This window comes from Vicia villosa, linkage group LG6 (genome assembly GCF_029867415.1).
Source record: "Vicia villosa cultivar HV-30 ecotype Madison, WI linkage group LG6, Vvil1.0, whole genome shotgun sequence".
Taxonomy (NCBI): domain Eukaryota; kingdom Viridiplantae; phylum Streptophyta; class Magnoliopsida; order Fabales; family Fabaceae; genus Vicia; species Vicia villosa.
Window position 1 is genome coordinate 151,302,714 of NC_081185.1, and position 16,957 is coordinate 151,319,670.

A 16,957-nucleotide genomic window follows, 5' to 3' on the forward strand; every position below is an offset into this window, starting at 1 on the left:
ACTAATATAAATAAAATTGGGGGTTTATGGTTTCAGGATCGATTTAAACGAACAAAGTAATTAAGCGATTAAAATAAGTAGTTATAAAATTCGCCACAATTCGCCACCCATCTTTGATCATTCATAGCAAGAACCTGCTGCCTAGAAAAATCGTACTTTGTCAGAATACCATAAAAAACAACCCCCATACAAAAATAAAGACCTTCAGTGGCACATCCTTCAACCACAAATTTTGGGAATTAGCCTGATTATTGTTGTCGTCAACTTCAACAAATTTTTATAAGCACTTCTGACTATATAGCAATAAGAGTGATGTAAATTCCAAACCTAGTGATCTTCTACGTCCACCTGCAAATAAATTGAGGTTAACAGACACTCTCCCACTAACTCCTCCCCATATGCAAGCAACCTTCTATGCCACGTCTATGCCTCACCATTCTCCCACCCCAACTCATTCATCTTTGCGCTGACGCCATCTTATTCTCCGCTAATTAAACAAACTACTAAACCTTACCTTCAATAAATACCATAAAGCCAAGGGTCTTTCCAAAACAAAGAAGAAACCTCATTTCATATCTTCTGATCAATGTATCGAGCAGCCACCCTCCATCAACCAAACCAACACCATCCCTTTTGTTTTCCAAATTCCTCCATCAAATAGATCCACCACCTTCCCAAAATATTAACACCTCTTCCTCACCATATCGAACACTCAATACCTTATACCAAAGACTTCTTGTCTCGTTTAGAATCTTCTAAAACCATTTATCAAGTAAGACTAAGTTAAACTCATTCAACCTCCTAATCCCCAAACCACCATTTTATTTTTTCAAAAAAACAATATCTCATTTAATCCAGGAAATTTTTGTCACTTCATCACTCCTCCCCTAAAAAATGCATTAAAAATATATTCAAGAAAATATATGATACTTGAGGGCGCCTTGAAGAAGGAAAGAAAGTAGATTGCAATGGTCAAAATGAGTCGACACATGACTTACATGTGTTGACACATGTTGTGAAAATTTGAAAAATATGCATTCTTTTTCTAAACCTCTATTTTTTACTTTTGCCTCCAAATTTCACACATATAAATACCTCATACATGCATCATTTCAAAGTTTATGAAACCATAAAACATACAAAGAGTTCTCTTCATCTTCAATCATTTATGCATACACACAAAAATTACTCATAATCATTCTTGTTGGGTTCCCTCTATATAAGATCGACAATATCTAATTTAGATTGTTGAATTGTAAATTGGTTTGAGAATATTTGAGGGGTTCTTTGTGAAAAACCAGTTATGGTTTGTCCCCTTAAAATAAGGTGTTAGAGGGTTTTGCACAAGACTTCGCAATTCAGATTCAGCCGAGTGAAAACTTCGAAGAAGGTGGTTCTGTCGAAGGAGTAGCGGTAACCAGAGGATCGCTTGGAAGTCTTAGATCACGATAATTCACAATTGGATTTAGCCGAGTGAAAGCTTTGAAGAAAGTAGTTATGTCGAAGGAGTAGCGGTAACTATAGGATCAATTGCTATTATCGGGTTACTAGATTGAGATCAAGATCAAGGGAAGAGTTATGATCAACATCAACCATAGGGTTTGATTGCTACATATCTCTTGTAAAATATTTTTGCAAAGTAAGATTGATTATCTCAATTCCTTTGAAATTGGGGGCAGACGTAACAATAGCAAGGACGATTGGTGAACTGTATAAACATATCCTTCCTTGTGTCCTCTTTCTCTCTCATTTACTTTCAATTGCATATTTTTAAAATATTATAGATGGAGAAGGCCTCTCAGCTGGAACGGATGGAGAAGACCCCTCGGCTGGAACAAATGAAGAATGCCCGACTGGAACGGGTGTAACAGGTACATCAGCCGAAACGGAAGCTCCATCAATCACATGTGATACTACACGCATTCGTTCACACCGCATGAATGCATGGTGTGCAGCCCTCCCATGTATAATGCAGTCTGGATGGTCGGCCATAATATTTGCATTGTGGTACAAATAAAATCGAGTTAGATAATATGTACATGTACAAAACAAAACAAAGTTTAACAAATAAAAAGTGCTTTCCGAAGATACATATCTATGGAAGCATGAGAGAATTTTAGACAATTCGTATGGTGGGTGAGAGGTCCAAGAGCGGGATACGATATTTTCAATGATTAATGGGTGTGAAGAATTTCTTAAAAAATAATTAATTAATTATTTAACGTGACATTTAATAACTAAATATATTTAAAAAATAGTTTTTAAAAATATGTTACTATAGACGGATCATTTTAAATTTCAATAGTAAATTTTTTCGTTCCCTTATACGCATTAAAATTTGATTCTAATTTGATTTGATAAATATTTTATTATAGATGCATAGTACCACAGCATTAATATTAGTAATAGTAAAGGTTGAATCTTACACGTAAAACCCTGAAATCGGCGGAGATAAACGCCTCAATGGAAAGGAATAGAAGTAAAACAATGAAAGTGATCTCCGCAGAATGTTTATATTTACCGGATGATTGCTGGGAACATGTATTCACATTTCTCAAAGACAGTGAAGATGACTATCATCATAATCCTTGCCTGAAGTCTATGTCCCTCTGTGATAAGAACTTGTTCTCCATCATCGACAGTGATGATTACGACGAGTATGATCATAATCGTAACCTGAAGTCTCTCTCCGTAGTCTCTAAGCAATTCTTCTCCATCACTAACCGTCTCCGATTGTCTCTCACTGTGTACGATCCAACACTCCCTTTCCTCTCCCGCCTCTTCCATAGATTCACAAATCTTACCTCCCTCGATCTCACTCACTTCCCTGGAGACCTCGACCTACTTCTCCGTCAAATCTCTCTTTTTCCATTGAAACTCACATCACTCAATCTCTCTCACAAAACCATCATTATTCCCGCTAATGGCTTGCGAGCTTTCTCCCAAAATATTACAACTCTAACCTCTCTCATTTGTTCCAACTTACCTTCCTTCACAAGCAACCACTTGTTCCTCGTTGCAGAATGTTTCCCTTTACTCCAAGAACTCGATCTCTCTGACCCCATTTTAAAGATCAAGGATTACCATTGCAATAAAAGTAGCTTTCTTGATGGGGTTGAGGCTCTTTCATTGTCACTTTCCAAACTCCGCAAGATTAATCTCTCTAGCCACTTATATATCAATGACAAGTCCATTTTTCACTTGTTTAACAACTGTAAGCTTCTCCAAGAGGTCATCTTGCCTCACTGTCATGAAATAACCAAAGAAGGAGTTGCTTCTGCTCTCAGTGAGAAACAATCAACATTGAGGTATTTATCCCTTCCCCTGTTCCGTGCTGCACAAGTCATCAACTCGTTGTTGAGTTTGAAGGGGTTGACTTATATTGATATGAAATTTTCTACTATTTCGGATGCACTGCTCACCTCTATTGCAATGGAAGGTCTTCCTTTGAAGAGGATTGGCATCGGTTATTGCAAAGGATATACTTATACTGGACTATTTACTTTGTTATCCAAATGTCAATCTATCCAATATTTGGATCTTCAGTTCACCGAGTTTTTGAATGATCTTCATGTTGTGGACTTGTCTTTATATCTTGTTGGTTTGGTTTCTGTAAACCTTAGTTTATGTCGCATGGTCACAGAGTCATCCTTGTTTGTACTAGTTAGGAAATGTCCTTCACTTAGTCAGATCATAATGATAGGTATTGCGGTTAAGAGTATTCAGAATTATGACTATTTGATGGATTTTGGAGTATACCCTCAATTACAGTCTCTCAACATGTCTAACCATTTATGGTTAGGTGATGAAAGCATCAAAATGTTTGCTTCTGCTTTTCCCAATCTCCACCGGCTTGACTTGAACTCTTGCATCAAAATATCTGATGAAGGTATTGTTCATGTATTAAGGACATGCCGTAAGATAAGCCATTTGAATTTATCATCTTCATGGTTGAAGCTACTTGGAATGAACTATGAACTTCCCAAGCTTAAGGTTTTGAACTTATCAGGTTCAAAAGCCGATGATGAAACACTCTATTCAATCTCAAATAATTGTTGTGGGCTTTTGCAATTGTTCTTAAATAGTTGTTACGTATGCACAGAGAAGGGAGTGAAACATGTTGTAGAAAAATGCACACAACTGAGAGAGATCCATTTGAGATACTGTTCGAAAGTGCATACAAATGTTGCTGCTTCGGTGCTATTTTCAAGTCCATCATTGAGAAAGATAACTGCCCCACCTCATATCCATTTCAGTGAAAGTGAGAGGAAACTCTTCTTGCGTCGAGGATGCGTTGTTTGCTGAAGTTTGAACTCTAAAATGTAAGATGTCTTTGTTTTTGTATTTACTTGATGACTGGGCCACACTTCTATGAGAATTTGTTTGTTTTTTTTTTTTTTTTATGTCAAGTTATGGGGTCATTTGATCTGTACAACAGTCGCTGTTTTTGTTTATTTTTTTAACTGTTTTGTTTGTTCAAAGGTTTTTTGCACATAGTTTTTTTTGGGCATGGATTACTAGCTAGAGCATGCAAGTGTTATGCTATTAATAGAGAGGAAATTGAATTAATCACATGTAAATTAATGATATTGGGAATTTTCTTAGTGTAATGAAGTATATTCTTAATGTCTCAAATGTTTGAATTTTGGTATTTGGTATGTATTTGGGTATTCTAATGGCAGAGTGTTTACATTTTCGTATATGGCAGTTTGGTATGTATTTGGGTATATCTTTTTATATTTTGAGACTAAGGATGACAATCTTTTTAGACTGCCGATGCTCTCTGCTAGTATTGTAAAGCCAAAACTGTAACTGTTTTTTGAGTTATTTAGAACTCTTTTAGTGTAATGAAATGTTTTACGTTGTTGTTGTTCTAACGAAGTGCTTTATGTCTCAAATGTTAAACTCAATATTTTAGAATTTTAATGTTTGGTATCATACTAGTTACGTTCTATTTGGATATTTCTGATGGTAGGGTGTTTACATTACTAGATATGTCAGTTAGGTATTTCTATATTGGCTTCATAATTTTGTGCTTAAAATAGATACATTCATTCATTTATTTTCTTCGGCCTCACACAGGGAATGGTGCTGGGCGCATTTGCAGCAGTTTGTGTCATTCAATCTCGTCATTTGAAGTTAGACGCGGAGGAGCACACCGAGGAAGCAATGCAGAATATTTTGGTTTGTATGGAGATGGTGGTCTTTTCTATTCTTCAACATTATGCTGTAATAATGTTGTGGTAGGCCGTTGCCATAAAGTCACATTCTGGACTGAAACGTATACTATCTAGGCTGTGACATTTTGCTTAGGATAGTAGTTGTTTTTAATTGTGTGTTTATTTAGTTATTTATTGTTTCAATCAATTAAATAATCTAGATATAATAAGTGTTAGCAATACTTATTTACTCAAACTTAAGTTCATGATGTGCCTTTAGGTTTTTGTGTTTCATGCACGCCTGAAGCGTCTTCATAAATTTATCTGAGGCTCTAAGCAATAAATTTTTCTTCTAAGTTCTAACTAACAAAGAGATTGACAGAAACAGTAATTCACTATGATTTCGGGTGAAGTTATTTTTTTTGGAGTTTTAACAAAATTACAAAACCATGTTGTTTTTGCCAAATTCATTGGTCCACAATTTTGTCTATGTTGTATATTGTAAAACTTCTAATCTCAAAATTCATGTAACTGAAATAGAATTCTATTAATCTCAACATATACAGTGGTTTCTCAAGTTCTCTTATACATAGCGACTCGACATATTATTGGCCAACTAGTTTGTTATTGAGTTGTAAATCGTTAAGTCCGACTCAACCAGTTTTTTTTGGTTGTGTGGGTTAATTATGGGGTTTAATCATTAGCTCACAATATATTCCAAACCTTTCTTGGTGCTCCTAGTCACAACATATCACATCATTTATCTATGTTTTTAGTTAAGAATTCTTGAACGCCTTCATAGTTTTTACACTCACTTGTTTTTGAATGAGTGAGATGTTTGAGTATTTTTTCCTTTTCAAAACTGTTATGGGCTGGTCGGAACAACCATCAGCCGTAGTTCAGAGAAGACAATAAATCGCTCGTTATGTAGGGATTACCCTGGGAAAGAACAAAGGAGATCCAAGATCAGAATACATTCAATTGTTCCCCGCATCCCACATCTAGAGAATAATGGTTTTTTATAGGCACTCCATTATATAAAGAGCACACACGCCAATTTCGGGTACACTATTTCAAATTCAAACTTTATTCATTCATCGAATTCATATATTAATTTGGGTGTTGAAGTGCTAATTTTGTAAGTTAACCCCCTCTCCACCGCAATAGAAGCTCAAATACACCGTGTTGATTATTTGAATTATGTGATTGGAATTTATGTTTGGCTAAAATGTAGTAGCAGCAATATGTAATAGGATGTATAGAATTTGCAAATATAAACAGGTAAAAAACAGGTACAACAACTAGATGTTCTATGGAATGTTAAGACACGTTCTGTGAAAACATGTCTTATGAGATGTCATATGCAGAAACTCATGACATTGCACCTGCTGAGCTGGAATATGAAGATTCAGTATGTACTCAACTGATGCAGAATATTCTATGGAATATTATGCAATCCTATGTGGCGCAGGTTTAAAGGTCAAAAGAATCAAGTCAGAATTTTGAAGATTATGTAGTTTCTAATTATGGAGATAAATTAGGAAACTTATGATTGAAGACCTTTCTTTTAGCAGAAGTTTTCTACTGATTTGTAACAGTAAACAAGGTTGTGATTGAAGGCCCAAGTCAAGTTGGGAATAAGTTATAAATAGGAAGCTTTGTAACCTAGTTTGAGGAGCTAGCCGGTTTTAGAAAGATGTAGCCTTTAGGGTTAGCCATGTAAGTGAACCACCAGAATTGTAAAATGGTCACTGATTTGTACCTCGAAACCTGTAGGCAAGAGGTTTATTTTACTCACTCAGAAGCCGTGAAGCAATGAGTGCATTTTTATTCTTGGAGAAAACTTGTAAGCAACTCCATTATAGGCATTTAGAATTGTGGTTGAATTGTGATTTCAATCTAGGATCCAAGTTCGTGGGTACAAATCCTTGGGTAGGAAGACTGTACAACATTATTGAGGTGATAGCGAGTGGAATGGAGATTTTCCATATCTATGAAGAACCTAGGTAGAGATTGCATTGGGTAGGGTTTAAGTGAGAAGTTGTGAATGGAGAAGTTCAACTTCAAATTAAGACTACTGATAGTGAATCTCATTCATGGATTGGTAGCCCCAAGAGTAGGTATTGTTGTATACCGAACTGGGTAAACAATTATGCGTGTTGTTTATTTTCTGCACTGGCTTATTAATCTGGTATAAGATGTTGTAACATCTAATATGACATCAGGGAAATACTTCCAAAGCTTGTGCTTTTACAGAACCACCCCAGATCAAAATATGTTTGTGATAACCGAGCTATCATTATGCATAAATGGTTCCAGTATTCTTATGATTGTTTAGCATACTAGCGTCGAACCAAAATTGAAGAGCATCCTATCCTACCATTGCAGCTTTTATAACATACCAGATGTCTCGACATCATATACGACATTCGGGTTCTGTCATACCAGAATTTCACACCGTAGTATACCGTAACCTCCATCCTTCGATTAATTCTAGTTCCATAACAGAACAGTGGTGCAGTTCATGGAAATCGACTTTTGAATCCCGCGTTTTCCATAATATTATAGTTTCACTTTGATTCATTGATTCAAAACTCTCAACATATCAGATCATAGTTCCTAAGATCAAACTTAAGATTCACAATCCTCGGTCTATTATGATAGTAGATAAAATCTAATTTCTAGAATTTCCAAGTCTCTGATCTCCAAATCCTCCAACGATGGTCGGATCTAAAGTCAGATATACTTTTGGCAAGTGTACTAATGTTATTGGAGTAATAAAATAAATTTGTATCCACATAGATTGTTTTATCTTGACAAAATGATTAAAGTGCCATTCAAAGTAAAATTGGAGTTTTTAAATGTTTGATTTGAAAGAAAAATTGTAAAAAAAGTTTGATGGAAAATTAATCAGATTAAAGACAATTAGTCCAACTGCAATGGAAAATTTCACATTCAAAATCATATCCAAAGTGTTTGCCGATAGGTTGGCGCAAATTCTTCAATCTATAGTTTCATCTAACAAAGGGGTTTCATCCATCAGAGATAAATTAGAGATTGTATGTGTCTCAAATATGAGGATATCAACATGTTACATCATAAAAACTACAATGATAATCTTGCAATCAAGATTGATATTTGTATACTTTTTGACACATTGGGCTGACGCTTACTTATTAAAGTGCTAATGACTTTTGTACATATTTGGAATGTTTACCCCGACCAAGCAAGTCGGTACCTGAAGGAAATGATGGTTACATGACAACGGCTAGTGCGACACCAAAAATTCGGACCAACCCGACATGAGCATGTGACTAGGGTTGACTCTAAACTCGGGTGTGGTCCTTTACCCAGTAAAAGACGGCTCTCTAGGGCAGTGAATAATGTCACAAGTAGGCTCTTAACCGTTCTCCCCAAGCCAGTCATAAATGCCACCCACTCATAAAGAGCTTCCATCGTTATGGAAGTTACGACTCTTTAAGAGCCAGACGACGGTAGTTACATCAGTTTGTTCATTATGGAGAGAATCCAAGATCCCTTCATTAATGACATTGACTATGGCTCTAACAGCTCTAAATAGAGCTCCCAGCCGAGGGATAAGCAAGATTCACTATGATTTTGGGTGAAGTTATTTTTCGGAGTTTCAACAAAATTACAAAACCATGTTGTTTTTGTCAAATTCATTGGTCCACAATTTTATCTATGTTGTATGTTGTAAAACTTCTAACCTCAAAATTCATGTAACTGAAATAGAATTCTATTAATCTCAACATATATAATGGTTTCTCAAGTTCTTTTATACATAGTGACTCGACATATTATTGGCCAACTAATTTGTGAGTTGTAAATCCTTAAGTTCGGCTCAACCAGTATTTATGGTTGTGTGGGTTAATTATGGGGTTTAATCTGAAGGATAGAAAAACACTTAGAAAGGGGGGTGTAACTCGGTGGGAGAACTGACTTTATATTTTAGCAAACCATGTTACGGTGAGCATGAGTTGCCACCAGCTTTTATTTTATCCAATAACTCATAAGGGAAAAAAGAACAAAAAAAGACCTTTTTAAGAAAAATGGGCTTGGGGGGTAGATTATGAAAAGGGAAGGTGTAAGCACCATTTTCATCCGTAGTTGTCTACGGGCTCTTAATTTGCTTAGCTCATTTTTTTTTTGTTTTGAAAAGAAGTTTAAGAAATTTAGCTTAAAAGCGTAGCCTTAGTCTTTGAAAAGAGAGGTGCGAAAACTTAACTCAAAATACACTAACATGTAGAACGGCGATAATATCGCATCAATCCCTGAGGAGACGATACTAGAAATACTTATCCTATGCTTTCTAACAGACGCTCAGAAATCTAGTCAGATAGTATATCAGAAGACTATTATTTTCTCTTGTCCTTGGGATACATCAGGGTCAGATCACTTAAATTACTTTCATCCCCAAGCAAAGATAAAAAAAATCCCCAACTGGATATCCTCGAATGGAAGACAGGAATTCTCAATCCTCTTGTCATCATCTCCAGTAACACACAAAGATGTATTTTCTCAACAAACAGTTGCTATACAAATCTACTAATATGCTTCGACTATATTGTTGAATGCAGTATAGGGCAAGCAACAAACAAGATTTGGAAATATTGATCCGGGAATTATCGTCCACAGAGATGGAGAGATGCCATTCAACAGTTTCTACGGTTTCAAGCTTGGGTTTGAATGAGCAAAAAGTAAACAAAGATATCGACAGGAAAAGAATAAACACATTCTTAGAAGAGAAATAACTTATCAGGACTGTAAATATATTCACTCTTCACAAACATACACTTACCAACCCGTTATACTTAACCTACGATACTCATCTATGTCATCACGTATCTCTCACATAAGCGTCCATCTCTGGAGCACAAACGAGATCATCTCACAACTAAGGTTATCTCTAACGCGAAGTCACGAGAACATCCGTATTCTCGCTTCAGCGATCTCTCGCGCGCCGCTCAAACACGAAAGCATTGAGTACAGATACCCACAGTGAATGCTAGCTCTAAATCTATCTCTAGAGTTTAGAACCAACAGATTATCATCCTAGATAAGGATTCAAGAAGTTTATCTCTAAAGCAACCCAAATCCCCAGCATAGAGCAAAAATCCAAGATAACATCAACACCGATTTGTAAATCAAGTTAAACATAACATTATAATCGGTAAATATACATAAGATTCAAGTAAATATACAAACAAAACCCAACCAAAGAGAAATACACAGAGAAGAAGAGAAATGAACCGAAAATCTCTCGGTTTGTCAGCTCCGTTCGATGCTCAATCCACCCTCGATCATCCTTATGCAACTTCCGAAGTTGTTTTCTAAGCTAATTTTGATCTAAGAATGAAGTTGATGGTGTTGGGACTCAAAAATACCCAATCCATAACCTAAAAATGTGATTTTTGCCCCTTTTAACGAGTTGCTGTCTTAGCAGGCCCGCTTAGCGGACCCCCTCCGCTCAGCGGACTCAAAATTGCATTCAGACGCTGATTTGCTCCGCTGGAGCTCCGCTCAGCGGACCCCCCTCCGCTTAGCGGAGTCTGCTAAAAATCAGATTTTGTTTTCGCCATAACTCGAGAACCGTAACTCCGAATTGCGCCCGGTTCGAAGCGTTGGAAAGCTTATTCAATGCTCTATCCAATAATGAATGAGTGGAAACCAAAATGATGATTTTGGTCATCCTTATTTTGAGTCTATGGAAGTCCTCTCGTTGGTGGCTAAGCGGGCTTGCACCAAAACTGCGAAATCGAAGTCGTGCCTTTGACACTTTATTCCTTAAGGCTCCAATAAGCATGAATACCTATAAAAACAAAGGAAAAACTATCAAATGGTATAAAAGTATATGAAAATACAATTATTCACAAAGTATACGTATTTATACACAAAACGGGGAATTATTCAAACGGTATTAACAAAAGTATCGATAAGTGCCACTATTTACATACACAAAATAAGTATATTTTGGCACTTATCATATATAGTCCATCCCTGCATTATTCATAATACATACATAACATTCAGCATTCTCATTTATTACATGCATCATGATATTGCATAAAACTAATTTCGTCTTTTCAGGTCACTTCATAATCAAAAGAACATTATCATCCAAGTATGATGCAAAGACAATCGTATCAATGATTCAATCTTAACATTTATTCAAGACAAATACATTTCTGATGCTTCATTCCGGGTATTTCTTCAAAGATTATTCAGAAACAATCAAAGAACTTCTCATCCTTTCTAGGAGCCTTTCTAGGTTAGTCTTGTTCAAGACATTCCTCATCCTTTCTAGGAACCTTTCTAGGTAGTCTTCTCTAAGACTTTTACTATCCTTTCTAGGAGCCTTTCTAGGTTAGTCTTGTTTAATACATATCATATCCTTTCTAGGAACATTTCTAGGTTAGTCTTGTTTAAGACGTTTCATATCATTTCTAGGAACCTTTCTAGGTAGTCTTCTCTAAGACGTTTATCATCCTTTCTGGGAACCTTTCTAGGTAATCTTGCCCTTTTAGGGAGCTTTTTAGTTAGTCATCTCTAATACATTTCTTCCCGAGCTTTGTTTAAAGCCTAATCTTATTTACATCAGTCATTGATATACCCTATTCAGGAACCTCTCCGGGTAATCTTATGCAAGACATTACTTCATCTCCCTTCAGATACGATCAATGCATACGATCCGGCTTGAAAAGCGTATGCTTTAGACAAACATCTTGTCAAACAGTTGGATAGCATCTTTAAGCCCATCCCCGACTAACACTCTGTCAATATCCAGATGGCATATTTAAGTCCATCCCCGATGATAACATCTTCTACACCAGCAAGCACAAATTTCTGGGTATTATAATGTTCAATCCTCTTCCACCTTCAGATTCCGACAGGAACACAGGCCAATCAACATCTTCAGGTTTAAGAAGATTGAACAGGGGCAGATGTCATACCCCAAAATTTTCCCACTATATTTCAAGCTTTGATTCGCAAAACAGCTCAAATGGTCAACAGTCGACTAGTTTGACCTAAAAGTCAACTGTGGTTAAAGTACAGTCAAAACTTTTGATATTTCGTCAAAATCAATGTTTTGAAGTAATATTCATCATTTGATCAAGGGTTGATCATGATTTATCAAGAAAAGTTCAGAAATCAACAAAACTCGAAGTTCCTAAATTAGGGCTTTTGACTTAAAAGTCAACTAAACTTTGACCAGCCATAACTTCCACATGGAACATCAGAAATTTTCCATTCAAAGCTCATTTTCAAGGGAATTGAATTCTATACAACTTTTCCTCTCACATGCTAAGGCTAAAAATGCTTCATTGGGAGATATGAGCCAAAACATTACAGGTCCTTCTAGAAGATCGCAAAAAGTTGTTTTTTTGTCAGGAGCCATATCATCAAGATAAAATCTCCAAATGAGAATTGTGTTCCAAAGTGGCTTGTAGAGGACATCTTGGGCTTTCCAAAAAAACCTATAACTCTTCCATATCTTAAAAATTGAGGGAGATATGTCTTGTCAAATTTGGACAATTTTGAAAGAAAAATGTGAAGTAAAAGTGGTTCAAAATGGATTTCTTTGCAAAAGGGCCCAACTTTTTATGACCCAATCTTGTTCCCCAAGTCATCAAAGATATCCAATCCACATGCCACGAATTTATAAGATTTATTTGATTTAATATTATTTTTTATTCATTTAAAAAGTGATTTAAATCAAATATTCAAAGAAATATGGAAGAGATTTGATTTGAATTTGATTTCCAATCAAACTCAATCAAGTAAACACCATATATTCTAGCCAATTTCGTGCAATATGGTATTAGTGATAAAAGATTGAGATTGGGCATATTTAGTAAGATTTTCAAATCAAAATTTTCAAATTGCAAATCTTTGATTCATCAAGATTCAATGCAATTTTGTTGCCCTAATTTCTTCCTCTATACAAGCATAATACTTCCAGCTTCAAAGGACGAAAAATTGGTGGAAAATATTAGGATTCATAAGTGCAAAATATTGAAGAAAAGGTTGGAAATTTGTATTCTTTATTGCAGCTATCCTCAATCAATTCCAACCTTTCCATCACACTCTTGAGGACTCCAAGAGTCGATCCTACCAAGAATTTGAGCTTAGAGTACGTGGAAAAGTGTCATACTATTCACTCACGGTTTGCTCCATTCTTGGATTCGAATCTCTTAAAGTATACCATTTGAATCAATTTTGTTCATTCATACATGTTCTATGTGTTGTTTGGAATAGTTTTGAACCTTTATTCACGGGTTTTGACGCGTAAACGAGCAATTGCCATTGTTAGGGCATAAGCTTTCTTGTGTTTCGTATTCACATTTGCAGGTACTTTTAGGGGAAACGGACACCACCGTTGAGTTTTTAATGTCCTAATTAGAGGATCTGGACATTATTTAATTTATGTTAACGTGTTATTTTAGAGTTTGAAATTTCCAGAAGTTGCTATGAAATATCCGCAGCAAGATTGAAGCAGTTCCGTAGCAGAGTTTTTGTAGGGGATGATGAATAGTGTTGAAGACTAATTGACCACGTGTGTAGAGCTCTCATTGGTTGGTCAAGAATTTGGGCCTCTCTCTCCTTCTTTGATTGGTGGTGTGCGCGTCTGTGGGGCCCAGGCTGGTGGTTTCTTTGACTTTCCACACTTTTAGTATTTCTTTAAATCCATTTGTTTATTTATCAAATTAATCGTACAACCCAATTGGAAAAGGATGAGGCAGGTAACCCATGGGACTTGTGTTCGAACCCTAGGCGGGGCACAAGTCTTTTCCTTTTTCCCATTTAAATGTTATGTCACTTTCAGGTCCAGCGCTACAGGCTAGCGCATACGTACGGTACACCAATCCCATCCGCGCTGTCAGATCTCCATCAATTAAGATCTGAAGACCTCAAAGCGCAGCTCCATGGTGCACCATCAGAGGGTGACCGTACCAGATCCAACAACTTTGGTTTTTTTTCTCCATTTCATATTTTTCTTATTTCTACTCTCTTAACTATTTTGTTTTTTTTCTAACCTTAAAACAATTTAATTAACTCTAATTAGCTAAAATTAGGATTAATGTTTTAGGATTAGGGTTTATTAACTAATGTTTTCTTACTTAGTTTTAATTTATTATATTTAATTAGGTTTAGTTAAGAAATTAGTTAAATACTTTTAATTAATTAGAAATTAAATAAATAATTTTAATTAATTAAAGAACTTAGGTTTATAACCAAGAGGTAGGGTTTGTCCATTAACTTCGTTAGATTTTTGTCCGCTAGGTTTTCTCCCTCAGGTGAATGTTGTTATTTGGGTTTTAACCTTTAGGTTTTTAACTGTTAGATTTATCATTTTACCTTCAAACCTTAAATTTCTTATTTACGATCTTCTCTTCTCATCCCCTATTCTGTGATTGTCGCATGCCTTTTATTTATTTTTCTGTCATTTAAATATTAGAAAATATGTATAAGTCGCAATAAGTTTTCTTATAATAGTTGTAGGGTTTATATTTCTGCCTTTAATTTCTGCATTTTATTTCTGCCTTTCCCCTGGTTTTTGGTTTGTAATTCCCTCTCCCCGAAGCCTTGTTATAGCGTAGGACTTTTAATTTCTGCCTTTAATTTTGCTTATATTAACTGCGTGGTTAGTAATCTAGGGAGTGACAAGCCTGCTAATAAATTAGTTTGCCTAAATTATAAGATAAAATATCCGAACTGAATCACTTGATTGTTGCATACACACACCTTTAGGGTAACCTCTTTTGTTGCCTTGTTGCCTGTTGCCTTTCGATGAAAAATAGTCAAGTCCCTCGATTTCCGAGGATACCTAAAGCAAATGCTGCCTTAATTCATTGAAATTATCATAAGATTTTGTCCCTCGATGTTGCCTCAGAAATAAGATGATTGTCCCAATTGCTAAGGTATCCTCGCCTGTTGCCTAAAAAGATTAATGACTATTATATCCTTTTCTAAAGACTACTTTCCTCTTAATGGTAGGGACAGTTTTATGGCGAACAATGTTTCTCGATGACCCTTTACATTCAATGAAAGGACTTCCTACCCTCTTATGGTATGGATAGCCTTTTCAAACTGAAAAGCTAAAAGAAATTTTTTTCTAACTTAGGGTAGGGGCTCTTGATTGCTTGCTCTATTCAAATTCAAATTCAAAATTCAAATCTTTTCCCACTTCTTTTCAAAGAAATTTTCTCAAAAAGACTACACTTATTTACAAGCTAAAGTTCTTATTCAAATCTTTTCTAATCACATACTACACTTCAAACATCTTGAAAATAAAGTGACCTAAGCAATTAAGAGCTCATGGATACAAAGGGTGCTTGCACCTTCCCTTTGTATAACCTACCCCCCGAACTCAAAGTCTTTTAAAAAGAGTTTTTCTGTTCTTTTAGTCATTCCAATTGGATAAAATAAAAGTCGATGGCGACTCTTGCTATCCACAACATTTCAAAAAAGTTAGTTCTCCCACCGTATTACAAGGGGTACTTGACATGGTTCTATCGGGTGTCACATCCTCTGATGACACCCGACGCTCCCGGAGCTCCTAGGCCAACATATGATGAGATCTTAGAGAACTAGTAGGCTGAGGATGACCATGCCACTTATCTCCTACCGATATGCCAACGAATAGAGATGCTTGGGCGGGACGCATTGGACCGAGGTATCATCGCACATGGAGGTCCAGAGGCGGTTGCAGTCGTGGAGAGGATGGTCGGTGACGCGGGCGGTGCGACAACACATACCAGGCAGATGAGGTCTCAGGGCGTTAGGATTAGGCATACTCAGTAGGGGTTCCGGTTTATTTTTATTGGACTTTATTGTATTCGGTTTGTATTTCTTGACATTTACGTATATTTTTGCACACTATTAGTATTTTATTCGACTTATATATATAATATTAGTATTTTATACTGATATGTCGCTTATTTTATTCGAGTTATATTTAATTTATATCAAGCACTGTTTACGGCAAGTGTTTTCGTTTAATTAAAAATACGGGACCAAACGTTGTTTAGAAAAACACAAAAATAAAACAATTTCTGCATATTTTGGAGATGTATCTCCGAAATGATCCAAAAATGTGAAAAAAGTGTTTTCGGAAATGCATCTTTAAAAACACCCTCATTTGATGTTTTCATAAGCGTATTTCCGAACTTTAGAAAAAATTTGAAAAAAAAAAACTACTTCGAAATTACATTTTTGAAGTAGAGGTATTTTTGATATTTCGCTGGAGGTTCTTTCCATAGGAGATCTCCAAAGAAATTCTCAAATATAATTTGGTGTGTAACGATTCATCATAACCAGTAGTAAAAAATACAATCCAACGGCTATCAGTTGTGGTCCACCATTGAACCATTTACTTGCTGGTTCATTCTAAAAAACACAATAATAATAATAATAATAATAATAATAATAATAAAGAAACTCGGAGCACTTGTTAGCCTATAATAATAATAATAATAATAATAATAATAATAATAATAAAAATAATAATAATAATAATAATAATAATAATAATAATAATAATAATAATAAGTGTATTAAAATAAACAACCAATAATAACATATTAGAGTGTTAGTTTAAGGATGAGAATTTGCATTGCATCCTAGATTCGTAGAATATGAAAAGGACAATCGGATAATTATTAATAGTACACAATGAATTTAATTCCACCGAGTAATTGGTACTATAGCAACATAAAAATTATTCAGATAGGTATTAAATGTATATTCCATAATTTTGTTTTGATGAATTTAGTACT

General features: G+C 35.5%; 1 protein-coding gene across 1 annotated transcript; it reads left to right on the forward strand.

Moving 5' to 3' along the window:
• The first annotated feature begins 2,463 nt into the window (after window positions 1–2,463).
• LOC131615000 (uncharacterized) lies at window positions 2,464–4,305 on the forward strand. The gene is made up of 2 exons (XM_058886521.1): window positions 2,464–4,168; window positions 4,247–4,305. The coding sequence occupies exons 1-2, from the start codon at window positions 2,464–2,466 to the stop codon at window positions 4,303–4,305; spliced, it is 1,764 nt and encodes a 587-aa protein (XP_058742504.1).
• Window positions 4,306–16,957: the final 12,652 nt, after the last annotated feature.

What these genes read in the sequence shown, in the direction of transcription:
- LOC131615000 (XM_058886521.1), top strand. Translation starts at nt 2,464, where the DNA reads ATGGAAAGGAATAGAAGTAAAACAATGAAAGTGATCTCCGCAGAATGT. An exon ending in GATCCATTTGAGATACTGTT is followed by an intron (nt 4,169 to 4,246) that starts CGAAAGTGCATA and finishes CCCCACCTCATA; the next exon opens with TCCATTTCAGTGAAAGTGAG.